Source organism: Dasypus novemcinctus, chromosome 4, assembly GCF_030445035.2.
Source record: "Dasypus novemcinctus isolate mDasNov1 chromosome 4, mDasNov1.1.hap2, whole genome shotgun sequence".
Taxonomy (NCBI): Eukaryota; Metazoa; Chordata; class Mammalia; order Cingulata; family Dasypodidae; genus Dasypus; species Dasypus novemcinctus.
Window position 1 is genome coordinate 11,601,423 of NC_080676.1, and position 20,797 is coordinate 11,622,219.

A 20,797-nucleotide genomic window follows, 5' to 3' on the forward strand; every position below is an offset into this window, starting at 1 on the left:
ATTATCTTTTTTATTTTTATTGTTATCAATGTAGGGACATCTGTAGCTTTAGTTGTTAGAATGTGTTTAATAGATTTAATCTGGAGTTGCTAGTTAAAATAATAGTAGACTATTGTGATGGGAAAATAGATGTTTTAAATGTATCTTAAATTCTAGGTAGTGTTACAATTTGACCCAAACTGTTGTTATTTTTTCTTGGTGTCTGAATTAGCTACATTTAATATACAACCTTGGTTTGAGTTTTCCTTACTGAAGACATAGCTTTGTTGTTTTCCTGATTGTTTTAAAGAAGAAATTCCTCTTATTTTCATGAGCACTGGAGTAGAGAGTTTTCTTTTCTGTGGTGACAGTGGAGTTTGGAATTATTTTATTTTCCTTTCTTTTTTTAATTTTCAATATAATGTTAAAGTGGAAGAATTCATGCTCTAGGTGTGCTCTTGCTCAGTCAAGCTAAGCCTTTTCCCAAACACAGGAACACAACACTGGTTGAATAATAAATGAACACAAAAGAATACCAAATTCTCTTTGACATTGGCCTTGGTGAGCAACACCAGCTGAACTGTCTGCGGCAGCGGGGGACCAGGAAAACATCATGGGATGGATTGGGAAAGTATACAGTTTTTGACCAGACATTGGTACGATCGACTCCAATAAATGTGGTTTTATTATAACTGAGAGACAATTTTTTTGTTGTTATTGCCCAGAATAAGATAATTTACCATTTAAAAATAATGCACTTTAAAATATATATCATCTTTTTGTACTACACTGTTTCATTCTAATATAAAACAGTCACCATTTTTTAAAAATAAGAAATTAAACACACAGTCTCTAGGGAAAAAGTTTGATTACAATTCTTTAATAATCTTGAATTCAAGTTAGCTGCAGCTAATTGTCAGATTTTGATTTTAAATAATCATATGAAACATTTACAAACTTCTTTTAAACTTTAAATTTTCTGAAAATAGATTTTATCAGAGTTACAAGCCTGTTTAAAACTGTAGTGGGAGTTTTTTTCCACTGATAAAGCAATCACAGGAAAGTATATATTCAAAAAGCATATATCCAGTAGTATCTTTACATGTGGCTCAGCTTATTTCTAAACAAAATTTTAGTTGAGTATACATTTTGCTGAAGTCTTGACTCACCATTAGTATGAATCCTTTGTTTTAAATCTGCTAAACCATTTTTCATTTATCTTTAATGTTGAAGTCAAGTTGCTTTTGACTTCATGCAAGTTTCTGGATGTCTAGCGTTTGTCCATCTAGTAATTGGTTTTACATATTATGATAATTACAGAAAATTGCCCTTACCTTTAGTTTGGTTCATACCAATGAGAGCTTTGGAAGTGAATCATAACTACATTATCTCTCTTCCTTCAAATAATAGGGATGCTGAGAATACATTCCCATTTGGATACCAAGTACTGCTTGTTGCAGAGCAGTTAATAGTTTTGTGAAAGAAAAGTAGTTTTTAGATTTAAAATTAAGTGATGCTTTTGGTCTTTTATTTGAACAATTGGAGACTGAAGTAATAGTTTTAAATGTATAGTTTCCCCTTTGTGAAGATTTAAAACTTCATATAATTTTTTGACCTCCTCTAGGATTAAATTAACTTTTTTCCATTATGAGAAATTTTAGTGTCCACTTAAGTAGGTGTATTTGAAAACTGTGAGAAAAATGATTATAATCACCATGAGATAAATTATTTTATTGTTCATGTACTTTGAAGCAGGGCATTAGAGAGCCAAAAAACAAAACAAAACAAAACCAAAAAACTGCCTTGTTCTACAATTATATATATATATTATTTATATTCTATTCATTATGTGATCTGAATTTGAGCTGGGAATGCTAAAGGTGTAATTTAGTGTGTACCTTGTACCGAGAGCCAATATCCTTTTGCTTTTCCCAATTGTTATTTGCCCGCTTTGTTGATGGGGGACTGGTGAAATGAGAAATGAAAAGCAGCTTATTATAAAGCTGGATCATTTTTGCCTGACACCATAATCAATTTCTAAAATTGTGTTTGTAGTCTAATAAGAAATTGCATGATTTTAGGACCCAGCTTCAGATTTTTAAAATACAGGCTTTCTAATGAACCCTAACAATAAAATGACTGGACCAGAAATTTCCTCATATATATTTATATTTGGCTTGAATATTGGAAAACACTTGTTATTGAAAAGGGAAAGCATCTCACCATGTCGTCCATTGTGAAATATTTTGGGCAGAATAGGACTCTATTTATAAGGCTTTGGAACTATAATTGCTTCATTGACTCCTAACATACAGGCAGAATTATACATTTCATGAACTGTGTGAACCAGTTTGAAGTGTGGTCCAAAGGGATGTTGCCTCCTTAAAGGTCAGATCCAATAAAAACTCCATCTGGTCTGTGTGTACTAGAAAAGCACAGAGTTGGATGGATTTTTTATTAAATCAGGCCTTAAACTTGTTAAATAATTTTGCATTAAAAAAATTATAGTCATGGTTATAGTATTTCAAAACCACTACAAAAGTTGTTGGATTAGGTATATTTTCTTTTAAAATAGATAGCCTGTAAGTTTTTAGATGGCTATGATATCATGTAAGCGCTAAGTATTGATTTATATATTTGCAGCTTTCCAATTAGTTGGATTCATAATTTAATGTTCTGCATTTGGAAAATAAACTTAAGTGGCATTTAGAAAATTAAATCTTTATTACTATGAGGCTGTGTTGTGGTTTCCCACCCTCCCTTTACCTTTCCTACCCCTCCCATCCCCCACCCCCACCACCCCACTCCCTCTTAATGCCCAAGGCATTAACATATGCTCCAGGTTACTTTTTTTTTTTAATAAAATCCTGTATTAGTCAGCAGCATAATCCTTTCCTGCACAGTTGTAATAATTTAGGTCAAGTATAGTTTTATATAGTGGTAGGTCTGAATCCATTTTCTTTAACTGTGTTGTTGTTGTAGGAATTTGCTCGCCCTGATACATCGAATGATAGAGTTTGTTGTACGTGAAGGGCCAATGTTTGAAGCTATGATTATGAACAGAGAAATCAACAATCCTATGTTCAGGTGTGTCTTCTAAAGCTACTTTTAACTTATTTCTGTTATTAAGAAATATTTTCAAGAATAAAATTCTAAAAGTTTGGGATTCTTTTTTGTAATGGAATAGAGCAGTTTTTGTAATTAGACTGGAATGTGCTTGGGTTCATTTTCCATCTGATTTTGATTTAATTAATTAAACAGCATCGTTTCTGGCGCTCTAGGAGGAAAATACTTTTCATTATGTTTTTCAATGAGAGTCTTTCATAAATGAGACATATTAGAATAAATGAGATTTAAAGGAAGTTACTAATTTTCTAAATTGATATGGTATCTGAGAAATTAATTTAACACTATTTTTACTGAAGTAGTGTAAAATCACTGCTTTTGAAATTGTGTTGGCAAAATCTCTCCATGCAGAGTATCTCAAATGTAAGTATTCAGTAAAAGTGATTCTAAGACTAAGCAAGATGCTCGATGTCCTCTTGAATATTAATGTCAGTCAGTAAGATATCAAGGCAGTTGGAGTCTGGGAGGGGTGGTGGTTGGTGTGGGAGGCAGCAGTGGATGAGGATTTCTTTTCAGGGATCTTTGCTTTCAGTTTTATGTAAAACTAAATAGAAAATTAGTATTTCATATTTATTCACTTTCACTTGAGTATAGCTCTTCATTAAAGAAATATGATGTTTAATATGTGTTTCTTTTTTTGCTTTTAGGTTCTTATTTGAAAACCAGACACCAGCCCATGTTTACTATAGGTGGAAACTTTATTCCATTCTGCAGGCAAGTAGAATCAACTACTTTGTTAATTTTGACTTAGAAAAATGAGACCTTTCTGACCTTTCTGGACCTCTTTTTTAGGGAGATTCTCCAACTAAGTGGCGGACTGAAGATTTTCGTATGTTCAAAAATGGATCCTTTTGGAGGCCACCACCATTAAACCCATACCTGCATGGCATGTCAGAAGAGCAAGAAACAGAAGCTTTTGTAGAGGAGCCTAGTAAAAAGGGAGCACTTAAGGAAGAGTAAGATTTTTTTACTTTCTAATATAGATCCAGAAAGGTTATTTACTCTTACGATTGTCTTACTGAGATGTTAACTCCTAAATGAAATGTTTTTTTTTTCACTTGAGTGCTTAAAATAGTAACATTTTATTATATGCCTTGTCCTTTTAAACAGTCATCTTGACGAGTAGAACTGTATATGTGCTGTTGACCTCAGTATCATCTTAGTGATAAAAACTAATGATTTCTTCAGCATGGTTAACTTATTTTTCTAGTATTGGAATATTTCAAATTCTTACAGAAATTATCTAGAAACCCTTCGAATTACTGGTGTCTCTGAATGCAACATAGAGAAGAAAAATTACTTTATGGCTAGTGGGATCAGATGGTTAGCTATGCAAAGCATTTCCACAGAGTTTGCCAGTATGTGGTGAGCTGTTAGACCACCTTGGAAGTATATGTTGTTATTGTACTCTGTCAGAACTGGTACAGTATAGAGTCAGCCCATTTTGTGAAGCAGAAACAAATTTACCCATTAACTTTCAGAGGAAGTCCTTATACCACATAGAAAAAAAATGGCTAAAAGAATTTTTAGCAGATAGGATTATTTACTTCACTGTTTAATCTATAAATTTTAGTACTTGCTTTACTGGTGCATTGTTTGTGAGAGCTTTTGCTAGGGGAGGGCTATGGTAATTATTTGAGGTTGTGTTTGCTTCTGGAGAGGTATATTATTACTTTAGCCACAGGCCAAATCTGACTGCTGCCTTGTTCTGTAAATAAGGTTTTATTGGAACACAGCTGTGACTCCTTCCTTTTTGAATGGTCTATGGCTACTTCGATGTTAAAACAGCAGAGTTGAGTAGTTGTGACAGAGACCAAAAAATATTTTGCAAAGCCGAAGATATTTTATTTTGACTCTTCATAGAAAACATTTGCCAACTTGTTTTCGCTTGTTCTAGTCCTATGTAGAAGTCCTAAAAGAATAGACAATTTCCTTCAAGGAAGGGGAAAAAGAACAGAAGGTTCTTCTTCAATCTAATGGGATAATAGGACTGGGACACTCTCAGAGACTCTTGAAACATGCCCATTATTTTAAATTTACTTCATTTATAAACTGAAAGTCACTAATATCATTTACTAGTCCAGGAAAAGTTATGTTAGGGTCGTATTTTTCCCCATATAAGTTCTATGAAAAATTGTCACAAATTTGAGGTACTTATTACAATTAGATTTCCTATAATTCAGAGTTATTTTATGTGTTGGGTTTTAAAGACATTAGTTCATGAGCCGAAGCTATAATAGTATTTGATATTTCTATTTGTAAAATATTTATAAGTTAAACAATTTGTGTTCAGACAGAGGGACAAATTAGAAGAAATCTTGCGGGGATTAACTCCAAGGAAAAATGATATTGGAGATGCGATGGTTTTCTGTCTTAATAATGCTGAAGCTGCTGAAGAAATAGTGGATTGCATTACCGAGTCATTGTCCATCTTAAAGACACCCCTTCCTAAAAAGGTATGGGGATGATTTTTCTTTATGAACGCTGAATAAGGAAAGGGGGGAAGATGATAGTAGACTTACTTTTGAATTGGAATTGATTTGTTATTTGCATGACTTGTGACTGAAGAAATCTTTCCCATGCTGTCTTATCTTTCTGCCTAGGAAACTTGTTATGTTCATTGACACACAGGTTATTAACAGGTTGAAACAGAAAAGAGCTACAGATTTATCCCTGCTAAAACACATGGTGTTACAGTAATGTTGAATATCTCTTAACTCTTTTCATTATTAGCTATTATTAAAATATAGCTAAAGGGTAAACTTATATGCCACTGATTCCAAGAAATAGACCATACAGATTTTTTTTCTAGATAGGTTGGTTAGATGTATTACTTAACCATTTTTAATCTGCTTTGTGTTACTTTTTGTTAGATTGCCAGATTATATTTGGTTTCTGATGTTTTATACAACTCTTCAGCCAAAGTTGCCAATGCCTCATATTATAGAAAATTGTAAGTATAATCATTTAAACTGATACTTCTGAAATAAAACACTTAAGATAAGTAGTTCAGAAAAAGAGGGGTTTTTGTTAATTAACACCCCACTCTCCCAATAATAAGAAATAATTTAAATTTCTTTGGGGTTTCTGGGATTTAAAAAAAATGTGATTGCATTTATTCAACTAGACCACTGTAAAGCTAAATTATTCCAGTGTTTTGACATTAAATAGGTTTTTATTTCATATCAGTTTCTTGATTAATTGATAGTAGAACATATATGTGGAGTGTTAAAATCATTTTTTTTGCATATCTAACCACATTTATAAAGAATGAACAAACAGAACGCAAATAATGGTAAGCACAAAGGAAGAGACCGAAGACATAATGTTGACTATGTATGGGATCTGTGTTCTCTTCTTTTTTTTTTTTAAAGATTTATTTATTTATTTAATTTCCCCCCCTCCCCTGGTTGTCTGTTCTTGGTGTCTATTTGTTGCGTCTTGTTTCTTTGTTTGCTTTTTTGTTTCTTTGTCCGCTTCTGTTGTCGTCAGCGGCACAGGAAGTGTGGGCGGCGCCATTCCTGGGCAGGCTGCACTTTCTTTTCACGCTGGGCAGCTTTCCTCACGGGCGCACTCCTTGCGCGTGGGGACTCCCCCACGCGGGGGACACCCTTGCGTGGCACGGCACTCTTTGCGCTCATCAGCGCTGCGCATGGGCCAGCTCCACACGGGTCAAGGAGGCCCGGGGTTTGAACCGCAGACCTCCCATATGGTAGACGGACGCCCTAACCGCTGGGCCAAAGTCCGTTTTCCTGTGTTCTCTTCTGATCATCATTATTCATTATTAATGTTTTCCAAAGCAATAGGAAATTATGTTGCTGCACTGTAGTTAATATATAACTCTTCCTCAATTTACTAGAGTTCTTTTTTGTTTAATTTTTGACTTAATCTCAGGGAAGTTGTTCCTCAAGAACTGACCATGTCTAAGGTTCTGAAAGGAAATTTGGAGGCCTGTCTCCTACTTTTAGCTCTACCATTAGTACAAACAAGTTGCTTAATGCTTCTAGTTTCTTTTTCTATAAAACAGAGAGGTTGGACGATGACTCCTGAGTATCCTAGGTGTAAAACTCCTTGGTCATAAAGGGAACTAGTTCTTGAGACTCTTTTGGGGGAACTGAAGGAGAAAAATTCAGAATAATAGGAGGTAAAGCAATTCAGTTAGGATTTTAGGTTTTAAACACCTACTTTTCTTGATTTTTAAAAATTACGTGATTATTTTACAAATATTTTCAGTCCAGGAGGGGTTTTCACTGACTGACATAGTGGATAGGAACTTTTAAACAAATTTGGTTTAAAAGAATATATTATTTGAATTTCAGTTTTGAAACAAAGTTATGTCAGATATTTTCAGACCTCAATGCTACCTATCGTACAATTCAAGGCCATTTACAGTCTGAAAACTTTAAGGTATGTGTATTATTTTACTGTTTTTCATAGGGGTGGGGAGGGAAACATTTGGAGGACTAGAATGACACTTAAAACAAGTCTAAGTCATAACTTAAAAACTTGGATGTTTTAGAAAATACTGTTTTAAAATTCTTTTTTAATTTCAGTGTCAAAAGATGTTACGAATTTTAAAATGTATTAGCTAATGTTATTTTATCTGGTGTGTTTGTTTTTAGTTTTTCTGTTTTATTTAAGTTTTCTTTTTCTACAAAACATTCAGAAGATTACTTGTTTTGTAATGGAATATACAATTTGGCTGGATTAGGGAACATGCATTCTAGTTTACAAGATGTTTTGCTAAGGACAGTTTTTAGCTTGGGAAGATGCTCAGTGACTCTACCTCTTAAGGTAGTTAAACAGACAACTCCATTTTATTTGTTTTTTACCTTAAAGTTTGATGGTAATTGAGAACTTACAGAAGAGTTTAGGGAAGGGGCAGAGAGAAAGAGAAGTGTTAACCAAAATTAGAAAGTTCTTCAGTGGACCATAAAAGATTCAAGTCAAAATTTGGCTAACTTAATTTTCAAGTGCTAGTGTTTCCCAACTCCCTTACCACTACCGTAGTACTAGTGGTAAGGGAGTTGATGTTAGGTGGTCAAGAACAGTTACTGTTTCTTTTTCATTATATTAATTTTTCTCATTACTTGTTTTTCTTTTAATGGAAGGTAATACTGACTTTTTAAAATATGGTAATGATATATTGTTGTTTACATAAGTTTTATGAAGAATGCCAATTTAAAGGAAAATCCAGTGAATTGTAGTGGTAGTTTTCATGAACTCAAGTTTGAAACATACTGCCCTATGATATTAATTCATTGTCTATTTCCTATTTATTTAGCAACGGGTAATGACCTGCTTCAGAGCATGGGAAGATTGGGCAATTTATCCAGAACCATTTTTGATCAAGCTACAAAATATTTTCCTAGGACTTGTAAATATTATTGAAGAAAAAGAAACAGAGGTAGGTATTCAGTATATTGTCTGATTGTTTTTAAAATTTATTTGTGGGAGATTCTTAGATACAAGTAGCATTTTATGGTAAAAAAAAAAAAACCCAAAAAAACCTGTCTACCTCTAAATAGTAGAATTTTGTTGCTGGAATTGCTTCTGCCTAGGAATTGAAATTATATATAACAGAAACTCCCTGATTTGTATCCTTATGTGAAAATTGTTGGCTGGTTTTCATATGATGACATGAAAAAATTTGTGATATATTAGTAGGAAGAAAGCAAGTATTAGAGCAATTTATAATATAGCCTGATTTCATTTTGTAAAAGATAACTATATAAGTTAATATGCATGTGAAAAGATGCACCAAAATGGTAGCAGTTTCTCTTCATCACCATTATGTTGTTTTTTAAAGATTTATTTTTTATTTCTTTCCCCTTTCTACCCCTCCCTCCCCGTTGTCTACTGTCTTTGTTCATTCACTATGTCTTCTGTGTCCGCTTGCATTCTTGTCAGCAGCACAAGGAATCTGTCTCTTTTTGTTGCGTCATCTCTCCGTGTGTGGCTCCACTCCTGGGCAGGCTGCACTTTTTTTGCGTGGGGTGGCTCTCCTTGCAGGGCGCACTCCTTGCGCATGGGACTCCCCTACGTGGGGGACACCCCACTCCTTGCGTGGCACAACACTCCTTGCATGCATTAGCACTGAGCGTGGTCCAGCTCTCCACACGTGTCAGGAGGCCCTGGGTTTGAACCCTGGACCTCCCTTTTGGTAGGCAGATACTCTATCAGTTGAGCCAAATCCGCTTCCCCTAGTTTTCTTTTTTTTAATGCTTTTTATTTTTTTATTTATTCCCTCCCCACCCACTCTCCGTTGTCTACACTCGTGTCCATTCGCTGTCTTCTGTGTCCGCCTGCATTCTTGTCAGCAGCACCAGGAACCTGTGTCTCTTCTTGTTGTGTCATCTTGCGCCAGCTCTCCGTGTGTGTGGCACCACTCCTGGTTAGGCTGCACTTTTTTTGCACAGGGCGGCTCTCCTTGTGGGGTGCACTCCTTGCACACAGGGCTCATCTACGCGGGGAACACCCCTGTGTGGCACAGCACTCTTTGCGTGCGTTATCTCTGCTCATGGGCCAGCTTACCATATGGGTCAGGAGGCCCTGGGTTTGAACCCTGGACCTCCCATGTTGTAGGCGGATGCTCTATCAGTGGAGCTAAATCTGCTTCCCTAAGTAGTTCTCAAATCCTCCTTCTCCATTTTCATTTCTTCCACCCTAGTCAAGTAATTATATTTTCACTTTTACCTGTGCAAGAACCTCCTACTTGATATCTTCGAATCCACTCTTGTGTTCACCTTCAGTTCATTCCTACTATACCCAGAGTGATCTTTTTGAAATGTAAACCTGATTTTGTCTTCCTATTGCTCAAAACATAATGTAATACGGACTTCAAGGCTAGCCTTGTCTTACACCACAGATTGATTTATTCCCTGCTCCAACCACTGTGCCTGTATTTCAGTTTCTTAAACGTGTGTTTCCTCCTACCCTAGGCTCTCTATATGTTCTTTCCTCTTTCTGGAACTTTTGTTTACCTAGATCCTTCAGATCTCAGCTTAAGCATAACATCATAGAGTCTAAATAGATTCTTCTCTAACCTCATATTTATTATACACTTTGGTAGTATGGCATACCTCTTCCTTGTAGCAGTTACATGTATATTGTTATGATTATCTGACTGTTTGACTCTTCCCCTACCTTCCCCTCGAAAACAAACACAAACACAAACCAAAAACTGCTAAGCTCTCTGATGGGGGACCAAGCCTGGTTGTGCTCAATGTATCCTCAGTGCCTCACATGGTGCTTGGTACCAATAAGCAGTGGGTAAATGGTTTATAAATAAATGCACAAATGACTGCCTATCTGGCATACTAGATGATAAAATATATTTTTACAATGTCCTCATACTGTACTTGGGAATGTGGGTATCCAGTCGGTTGGTTTGTACTGGATTACAGATTAATCTTGTAGCAGTACGATTTTAGCAAGCTGAGGAAACTGTTACAGTAGTATGCATGTTTCTGTAGGATGTACCAGATGATCTTGATGGTGCCCCTATTGAGGAAGAGCTTGATGGGGCACCTCTTGAAGATGTGGATGGCATTCCTATTGATGCTACTCCCATTGATGACCTTGATGGAGTCCCTATAAAGAGCCTTGATGATGATCTTGATGGGGTGCCTTGTAAGTTCAGATTTCTTATTAATTATATCTAGCTAATAGATTTGGTTATCAAAACTCTTTAATTTCTACACATGTGGATATAGCAAAAGGTCATAAAATCTGATTTAAAAGGTGTCAAGTCATTTACTTTTTTCTCTCTTTTCTCTCTGGCTTTTCAGAATTTAAATAATACATTTGCTAATGCCAAGAAAAAGATTTTCTTTCTGGTTAGACTTTTGTAGAGATACTCAGCCTCCTGTAATAGTAGCAAGTTTCTCTTTTTTTTGGTCAGGGAACTATAGGCTAAAACATGTACTCAGTTATATTCAAGCAACTGCTTTTTATCAGTTCTGTTTTTATTAACTTCCCTGATTTATAGATTATTTTTTGCTGGCTGCCTGAAATCATTTTAGGAAATAGAGAGTATGTACTGTCCTAAGTACATTTAAATTATATGTTAAAATATTGTAATAGTGAGCATTATATGAATTCCTAATTTAAACAGTAATTCTGTAAGTGTTTTAAGATTTTTACTTCAACTTCCCCATTGCTTGAAATTTTTAATCTATGTTTTCTGAATTGATATATTCTTTAAAATTTGTACCACGGGTGCAGAGAATTGGATTAGTCATAATCTTTGGTTCTTGAAACTATTGTTATTAGTACATATGTGGCTTTTATTTTATTTTACTTTTTAATAATATAGTGACTTCAATGAATCCATTACTTTGGCTTTGGGTCATCCCCTAGTAGTTGTGATTAATGGTGCATATTTCCCCAATAGTAGATGCAACTGAAGACTCAAAGAAGAATGAACCGATATTTAAAGTTGCCCCATCAAAATGGGAAGCTGTAGACGAATCTGAATTGGAAGCACAGGGTGAGCAAAACTTTAATAATTATGAACTTTGAAAAATTAAGCACTGATATGTGTGTCTGTGTGTCTATGTTAAGTTTTCCTTTTGTTTTATATTGTGCTTGAACCTTAACACCCAGTGTTAGTGTATTTTATGTCTAGTGGCTAAACTTTTCATTGTAGTTGATATTATAATTTTCTTAGATCCTTCACTTTGGAAACTTATGTGAATAATCAGAGAAATTGCCAGACTTCTTTTAGGTTAAGGTATTTCAGTAGAAAAAGTAAACTGAAAGCTGTGCCAATTTTAAATTGAAGTTCAGAGTTCAATTTCAAAGAAACCAAGCTTTGACCCTTTAATAATGCTTGACTTGTTAGATGCATTTAGACCTACTTGCCTTTTTTTTTTTGTTATTTCTTTAATTAAAGTTAATAGATCACAAGGAACGTTATATTAAAAAACATTTAAAAAAAAAAACAAAAAATATGAGGTTCCCATGTAACCCACTCCCCATCCCCCCACCTCATCATTTTTGTAAATTGTATTTTTTTGAAGATATATACATCACACAAAAAATGATACATTAAAAAATAAGAGGTTCCCATATGCCACCCCACCCCTCCATCCTATTCCTCCCACGCCAACAACCTCCCCCATCATTTTAGCATACTCATTGCACTTGGTGAACACATTTTGGGGCACTGCTGCACTACATAGATAATAGTTTACCCTGTAGTTCACACTCTCCCCTGGTACATTCAGTGGGTTATGGCAGGATATATAAAATCCAGCATCTGACCCTGAAAAATAACATTTAGAACAACTCAAATCCCAAAAATGCCCCCATATCACATCTCTACTTCCCTTTCCCTGCCCTCAGCAAATACTGTGTCCACTTTCTCCACCTCGATGCTAAAATTTGTTCTATTACTTGTCACAATAGTTTTATAATAGAATATTAGTAAGTCTACTCTAGTCCATATTTTATTCCTCCATTCTGTGGACCCTGGTATGGTGATGCCCTCTCCACCTCTAGATAAAGAGGGGGCTTAGATTCCACACGGATGATGGATGCAATTCCTCTGCTTGCAGTTGTAGGCACTCTTGATTCCCTGGTGTGGTGGTTGACCATCTTCACCTCCCTGTTAGCTGACCGGGGTAAGACCAACAAACCAGAGAGTAGGAGTCGCCACTCTGCTGAGGCTCAGGGCCCAGCTGGCACATGGACAGTCCCGAGATTCAAGTCTCCTGAGTATACACCATCCCTAGTGCCAACCACAGGTTCAGTGAAAGTGATAGAAGAGACGTGTAGAAAAGTCACATCTGAGTCCAGCTCCATCACACTCAGGAGCACAAATTCCAAAGTAGGGCTCTCTGCCATGGCACAGAGCTCCAAATCCATCTGCCATGACCATATACCCTATGGATCTCCGTAGCCTTCAGGACCTACTTGCTTTTGATACTTTATTTGGACATGTATCTTAGTACTTATGATCTCTAATTGTTGATATTTGTAGGTTCTGATTATTAATAAATTTTACCATCCACAGAAATATGTGTGACCAGAGTATTTTTCACTTCATGCACTTGATTAAAATTATTGTGTAAGTATGAGGAAAGAAGTAGATGTGTCATGGAAATGACAATGGAAAGAGTAGGTAAACATAGATTAAAACTTCTTTAATATAAACTTTTAATTCTAAAGCTGGCCTTCTATGCCATGCAAAAATGCTAATTTACCTAGTGGTATTACATTCTTTTTTTCTTCCATTTAGCTGTAACAACTTCTAAATGGGAGTTATTTGATCAGCATGAAGAATCAGAAGAAGAAGAAAATCAAAAGTAAGAATCTAAATTTTGAATATACTCTGTTAAACTTTTTCATTAAGAGGTAATAGTGAACAGGAGAACTTCACTCTTAAAAAAATCTTGTAAGAGGGTCATTTTTAGTTTTTCGAGTGAATAGTTTTTGATTTCTGGTCTTGATGAATCTAGTTTCACCTTGCTTTGAGTTTATTTTCTATGCTTGGAAAATCTGGCAATGAGGATATCTTTCCAAAAATGTTAGTGTGATCAGAGGAAGTCTGCAGTGATTACAACAAAAAATATAGATGTGATATGCTAATTGAAATAGCTGTCTTAGGCTGTCGAGGAGTACAGGAATTGGGAATAGTTCTGTTCAATTTTATTTAAAATAGAGTTTTTCTTAACCTTTATGTCTGTGATCTTGTCATTAGGACTTTTTCTCTCACCGTTTTAGAATTAGTCCTTTAAGTATATATATTTACAATAATAATTTAATTTTGAGGGGTGAGAAGGATAGAAAACTGTTTACTTCTAAATTGCCATCGCAGAACTCAAAATATTGCCTAATTGGGTTTGTTTCTAAAGGTAGTATTTTTTTTGTGTGTAAATTGATATTTGTATTAATGTTTGGAATACTAATGCATTTGAATGTTGACATGAGCATAGTCACACATTAGTACAGTGAGGCATGGAATGTTAGAATTTTTTTAGAAACTCCAAGTAAATCATGTTAATCTAAAATGACCAAAAGTATAAGGCAAAGAATTTGAAACCAGACATGCAGATTAGATTCTGTTGCTAAAAGGATTTTGAATGTGAAAAGCATTGCCATTCTAATTTGCTTCCAATTTAGTAATTTTTAGAAAAAGAAAGTCATTACTATATTTATGTAAATAATACAAAAGTCCAGGATGTCTTAAGAGTTTTGTTCTAAAGTAAAATTGCTCAGTTTTAAAATTTCTATAAAGAATCTAAGGAAAATAAAGGACAGAGTACTTTTTCACATACAACTTTACCCATCCTTGAAATTTTCTTATGCCTCACTACTTCTCTCTACTGGCTGGATCTAAAATGCCTTTTTACTAGGGTGTTTTTTATAACTAGTAATTATTGCATTCGGGTAAGAAAAGTGATTAAAAAAATAGCACTACCAACACTTTGGAGAAAATATCAAAAAAGCATTTTCATTTGTAGTGAAGTCTGTATGGATTTTCAGTCTTCAGTTTCCATTTCCTAAAGGAAGAGAAGAATAAGAGAAAGGTGTGATGAGAGCTGAACCTAAAATTGGTAATTAAGAGCAAAGACCAAAACCAACTAAAACAGATTTCACAGACTTTGAAAAATTGTAGCGATTATAAAATGTATATATATATTTTAAGTTATCAAAGTAGTATAGCTTAATTTCAGAATTTTGAAAAATGTTATTGTTTGATTTCCAGCCATCTAGCCACACATACACACATATATAAACATGTTTATTTTAAGTACAAATGATATACTGCTATTTTTGGTCCGCGGTTTTTTGCCTAAGTACCGAGGGTATTATTCCTTGTCAATCCATATATTTATCTGCTCTGCATTCATCAGTGGTTGAAAGCAGATATTCAGGATGAATAGGTATATTTACCAAGGAATGTTTGAAATTCCAAAAAAATGTTGTAAATAGGCTGGAATTTGTTAAGTAATTTCCATTGTATAGATACCACAGTTTAATAAATCAAGCCAGGTTCTTATTGATTGATCCTTTTCAGCATAATTTATAGTCAACATTTCTGTTTGCATACTCATACACACTGTAGCTATATAAAAGTATCTAAGACACCTGTAAAACTATTTTCACCATAATAGAAGAAATATAGATGTTTTTAAAAATTAACTAAAAACTATCTAGGAAGTTCTTCTAGAAAGAATATAGGATTGTGGGTTTTTTGTTTTTATTAATTTTGACTTTTTCTTCTTTTCCTAAGTGTTGTGTTGAGTTGTAACTAAATGCGGTAGAAATTATTTTGGGGCCCAGAATGTGAAGTTTGGGAAGCATTATGCTCTTGTGAGACCTAGACCCAATACAAATTTTTAAAATCAAATATAACATGAATACTAATATGTACTAATATTTACACCTTGCTTTTTCCTAGGGTGTTTTTTTTGGTATGCTAATTAGGGAAGGTCTTTATTGTTCCATAGTAACCCTGTGTGCCTCATGCTTATGTCTTCTAGATGATAAACTAGAAGGGAGGATAAACATTTGGCTTATTAAACATTAAACTTTTTGGCCTTATTCTGAAATGCGAAATATGCAGAAATCATTGGCTTGATTGATTTCATAAATTGCTGCAAGGAAGATTAAGTGCAGAATGAAAGGCACAAAAATAACATTGACATAGATGGAATTTTTAAAATATGCCATGTTGAAGTGCAAACTTTATCTCTGAAGGAACAGGAATTTTAGAAATTCCATAAAATATAATTTGATCAAATAGTTTGTAAAAAAAGTTCTAGCGATGATTTGTCTTCTTATGTTTCACTAACATTTAAGCTTTAAGACAGTGCAAAATAAAATACCCAGACTGTAAAACGTAAAATTTTTTTTACTTTCTTGACATACAATGTATCTGCTTTATTTCCAAAGCCAAGAAGAAGAAAGTGAAGATGAAGAAGATACTCAGAGTTCCAAATCTGAAGAACACCATTTGTACTCTAATCCAATCAAGGAGGAAATGACTGAGTCCAAGTTCTCTAAGTACTCTGAAATGAGTGAAGAAAAACGAGCTAAACTTCGTGAAATTGAGGTTAGTGTAATAATGGCATTTAAACTGCAGTCCAGTCTTTTTTTTTTCACTTCTGCCACCATTCTAGCTCCCTCTTGACATCATACCTTTATACATGATTTTCCATCCTCTGCCTAGTGTCCTTAACCTTCATACCAGCTAACTCTTCCTTCAGGCATCATCTCAAGCATCCCTTCCTCACAGTAGCCTTTTCTACTTTTATTGACTTGCTCACTTCTCCCTATTTATTTCTCTGTTGTGACTTTACATGTGTTGTGTGATTTTATATATATATGTGTGTATATGTATTTTGTTCTTTTTCCATGAGAGGAAAGGATCATGCACATTTTTAGTTTATAATTGTATCTCCAGGCCCTGGCTCATAGGAGACCCTCAGAGCATTCATTGAATTAATGAAAGTTGCAACTCATAAATATAGTTTATTTTAAAGTGAAGACATTGGTTTTAATGGGTAGATTAAAATCCATCACATTTTTTGTGGTCTTTTATTGTACATGGAGCAGACAATCCTGTTGGAACAATAGGAAAACCTAAAATTATTTACAGACCTGTTGAAGTTGTGTTTACCTTTATTATGGTAGGCTTATTTTAAATGTTTGTACCCCTTAAAGATGGGGCAGAGTAGACATTGAATAGAGCTTAACATCAAGGGAGGAAAAAATTTATGTGGAGCCCAGACTATCTCAAGCATTCTTTTCCTTCTCCATTTCCTTTTTTTAAGGCATCTTGTTTACCAAAGATTATTGAGACATAAAATAGAGGAACGGGTTTACCCTTCCCGCCATCATTTTTTTTTTTAAGAGCAGGTGCAGGTTTACAGAAACACTGTGCATTAAGTCCATAGTTCCCATATACCCCCTTCTCAAATACACATTTTTCCCTGTTGTTAACATTTTGCATAATTATGCTATTAACTTTGGCCCACTGTTTATACTAGGGTTCACTCTTTATGTTATGCGGTTCTGTGGGTTTTTGCATGTGTGTGCTAACTTAGATACACTCTAAAATTTCCCCTTTTTGAGTATATAGTTCAGTAGTGTTGATTACAATACCCAAGATTGTGCCTCTGTCTCCATCATCCATTGCCAAAACTTTTCCATTACTCCAATGAAGTTCCATACCATTAAAACATTAACTCCCTATTCCCATCCCCTTCTTGGCTCCCTGGTAGTCTTTTACTTGTTTTCTGACTTTATGAATATACATACTCTGCTTACTTCATATAAATGAGATCATATAGTATTTGTCCTTTTCTGGTGGGCTTATTTCACTTAATATGCTATCTTCAAGGTTCACTCATGCTGTAGCATGCATCAGAACTTCATTCCTTTTTTTAGCTGAATACTATTACATTATGTGTACATATAACATTTTGTTTTATCCATTCCTCTGTTGATGAATTCTTGGGTTGCTTAAACCTTTTGGCAATTGTGAATAATGCCGCATGTTCACATTAGTTTGCAAATGGCCAAGTCCCTTTCAATTATTTTTTTTAAAGATTTTTAAAAAATTTATTTCTCTTCCCTTCTCTGTGCCCCCCCCCCCGAGTTGTCTGCCTTCTGTGTCCATTCACTGTGTGTTCTTCTGTGTCTGCTTGTGTCAGCGGCACCCAGAATCTGTGTCTCGTTTTGTTACGTCATCTTGCTGTGTCAGCTCTCCTTGTGTGTGGTGCCATTATTGGACAGGCTGCGCTTTTTTTGCGCTGAGTGGCTCTCTTTACAGGGCGCACTCCTTGCACGTGGGGCTCCTCTACGTGGGGGACACCCCTGCATGGCAGGGCATTCCTTGCGTGCATCAGCACTGTGTGTGGGCCAGCTCATCACACGGGCCAGGAGGCCCTGGGTTTGAACCTTGGACCTCCATGTGGTAGGCAGACGTCCTATCCATTGGGCCAGATCCACTTCCCCCATCAATTCTTTTGGTATATACCTAGAAGCGGAATTTCCACGTCATATGGTAATTCTATACTTTAACCTTTTCTGAGGAAGAGCTATGCTTTTTTCCACAGTGGCTATACCATTTTACATTCCCACCACCAATGTCCTAGTGTTCCTGTTTCTCCATATCCTCTTATCCAGTGCTTGTAATTTAAAATTTTTTTTTAGACAAATCGATTTTCTTGATGCCTATTAATAAAGCGTAAAATTCATCCAAAGTGTACAATCAGTCGTATTTTGTATAATCAGAGAGTTGTGCGTTCATCACTTCAATCTTTAGAACATTTTCATTATTTCAGTAATAATAATTATAAACAAAAAACACACAAACAAGAAAATTCCTCACCTCTTGATCTCTCTGTGCTTCCCCCACTGTACATAGCTGCTGTTTCTGTCTATTCTATCCAAAGTGTATGATCAATGGCTTTAGTATAATCACAATACTCTATATTCATCATCTCAAAAATTATAGAAAAGTTTCATTACTCCAAAAAGAAAGACTTCACACCACTTAGCATTCCTTCCTCACGCCTACGTAACAATTAATCTCATTTCATCTTTATAAATTGATTTATATTTGCATTTTCTGTAAATGGAATCATACAATAAGTAGTACTCTGTGTTTGGTCTCCTTCACTTAGTATAATGTGTTTTTTTTTAGTTTGTCTGATACTAATATTTTGTAGTATTAACTTATATTTGTTCAGCTTCAAAGAAAAATGGTCTTCATGCAATTCTACCCATAATAATATTTCACATAATATATTTATATTTCACTTAATATATTTAGTTCATAATAAGGCAGTTATACACTTTCTGTCCTTTTGTGTCTGACTTGCTCCACTCAACATAATGTCCTCTGGTTCATCCATGTTGTCCTGTGTTTCACAACTTCATTTTTTCTTACAGCTGCATAATATTCCATTTTGTGTATACATTACAATTTGTGTTTACCCATTCACCAATTGTCGGATACCTGGTTTGTTTCCAACTTTTGACTATCGTGAATAATACTGCTGTGGACATCAGTGTGCAGATACCTGTTGGTGTCACTGCTCTTAGTTTTTCTGGGTATATATATATATATACACCTTGCAATATTGCTGGGTTCTGGGGCAAGTCTACATTCAACTTCCTTAAGAACTGCCAAACAGTCCTCCACAGTGGCTATACCATTCTACATTCCCACCAACAGTGAATAAGCGTTCTTTTTGCTCCACATCCTTTCCAGCATTTACAGTTTTCTGACTTTTTAATAGCGGCAAATCTAATAGGTGTGAAATGATATCTCATTGTAGTTTTGATTCGCCTTTCCCTAATCACCAGTGTTGTTGAACATTTTTTCATGTGTTTCTTTGCCATTCATATTTCTTCTTTGGACAGTTGTCTTTTGCCCATTTTTTAACTGGATAGTTTGTCTTTTTATTGGTGAGTTGTGTGATCTCCTTATATATCCTAGACATTAAACCTTTATCAGATATGTGATTGTCAAATATTTTCTCCCATATAGTTGGCTGCCTTTTCACCCTTTTGACAAAGTCCCTTGAGGTGCAGAAGTGTTGAATTTCGAGGAGATCCCGTTTACCTATTTTTTCTTTTGTTGTTCATGCTTTGGACGTAAGGTTTAAGACACTACAGCCTACCACAAAATCTTGAAGATGTTTTCCTACGTTTTCCAGGAGTTGTATGGTTAATGTTTTTAATATGTGAGTCCTTGATGCATTTTGAGTTACTTTTTGTGTAAGGTGTGAGATAGGGGTCTTCCTTCTTTCTTTTGGTTATGGCTATCTGATTCTCTTCGCACCATTTATTGAATAGTCTGTTCTGGCCCAGCGGGGTGGGCTTAAACAGCCTTGTGAAAAATCTGTTTACTGTAGATGTGAGGGTTAATTTCTGAGTTCTCGATTTGGTTCCATTGGTCAATCTGTCTATCCTTATATCCATGCTATTTTTTACCACTGTAGCTAAGTAATATGATTTAAATTCAGGAAGTGAGAGTTCTTCAACTTTGTTCTTTTCTTAAGACATTTTTGCCTATTCCCCTTACCTTCCAAATAAATTTAGTTATTGGCTTTTCGATTTCTGCAAAAAAGGCTGTTGGAGTTTTTATTGGGGTTGTGTTGAATCTGTAAATCACTTTGGATAGAATTGACATCTTAATGATACTTAGTCTTCTAATCCATGAACACTGAATGTCCTTTCGTTTATTTAGCTTATCTTTAGTTTCTTTCAGCAATGTTTTGTAGTTTTCTTTGGACAAGTCCTTTATGTATCTAGCTAAATTTATTCCTAGATATTTATTCCTAGATATTTGCTATTGTAAATGGATTTTTTTTTCTTGATTTCCTCTTTGGATTCTTTGTTAGTGATTTTTGGGTGCTGATCTTGAACCCTGCAACTTTGCTGAATTCTTTTATTGGCTTGAGCTTTGTTTTGGGTTTTTCAGAATTTTCTATATATAGGATCATGTCATCAGCAAAGAGAAAGTTCTACTTCCTTTCTTATAAGGATGACTTTTATTTTATAGCTCTGGCTGTAACTTGTAGTAGAGTGTTGAAAAACTGATGACAGTGGACATCTTTGTCTTGTTCCTGGTCTTAGTGGAAAGCTGTAAATCTTTCACCTTTGAGTATAGTATTAGCTGTGGAGTTTTTCATATATTCTTTATCATGCCAGGGATGTTTCCTTCTGT

At 34.9% G+C, this 20,797-nt stretch overlaps 1 protein-coding gene across 2 annotated transcripts in view; it reads left to right on the forward strand.

Annotated features, from left to right (window-relative positions):
• U2SURP (U2 snRNP associated SURP domain containing) overlaps positions 1–20,797 on the forward strand; it is a 57,500-nt gene that overhangs the window by 21,931 nt on the left and 14,772 nt on the right. For both annotated transcript variants that reach the window (XM_004462027.2, XM_058295113.2), the window contains exons 14-24: positions 2,962–3,066; positions 3,753–3,819; positions 3,898–4,061; positions 5,399–5,561; positions 5,979–6,058; positions 7,425–7,512; positions 8,390–8,512; positions 10,581–10,737; positions 11,501–11,596; positions 13,349–13,415; positions 16,009–16,168. In XM_004462027.2, coding sequence (XP_004462084.2) covers positions 2,962–3,066; positions 3,753–3,819; positions 3,898–4,061; positions 5,399–5,561; positions 5,979–6,058; positions 7,425–7,512; positions 8,390–8,512; positions 10,581–10,737; positions 11,501–11,596; positions 13,349–13,415; positions 16,009–16,168 — 1,270 coding nt within the window. The remainder of the gene's footprint in view (positions 1–2,961; positions 3,067–3,752; positions 3,820–3,897; positions 4,062–5,398; positions 5,562–5,978; positions 6,059–7,424; positions 7,513–8,389; positions 8,513–10,580; positions 10,738–11,500; positions 11,597–13,348; positions 13,416–16,008; positions 16,169–20,797) is intronic.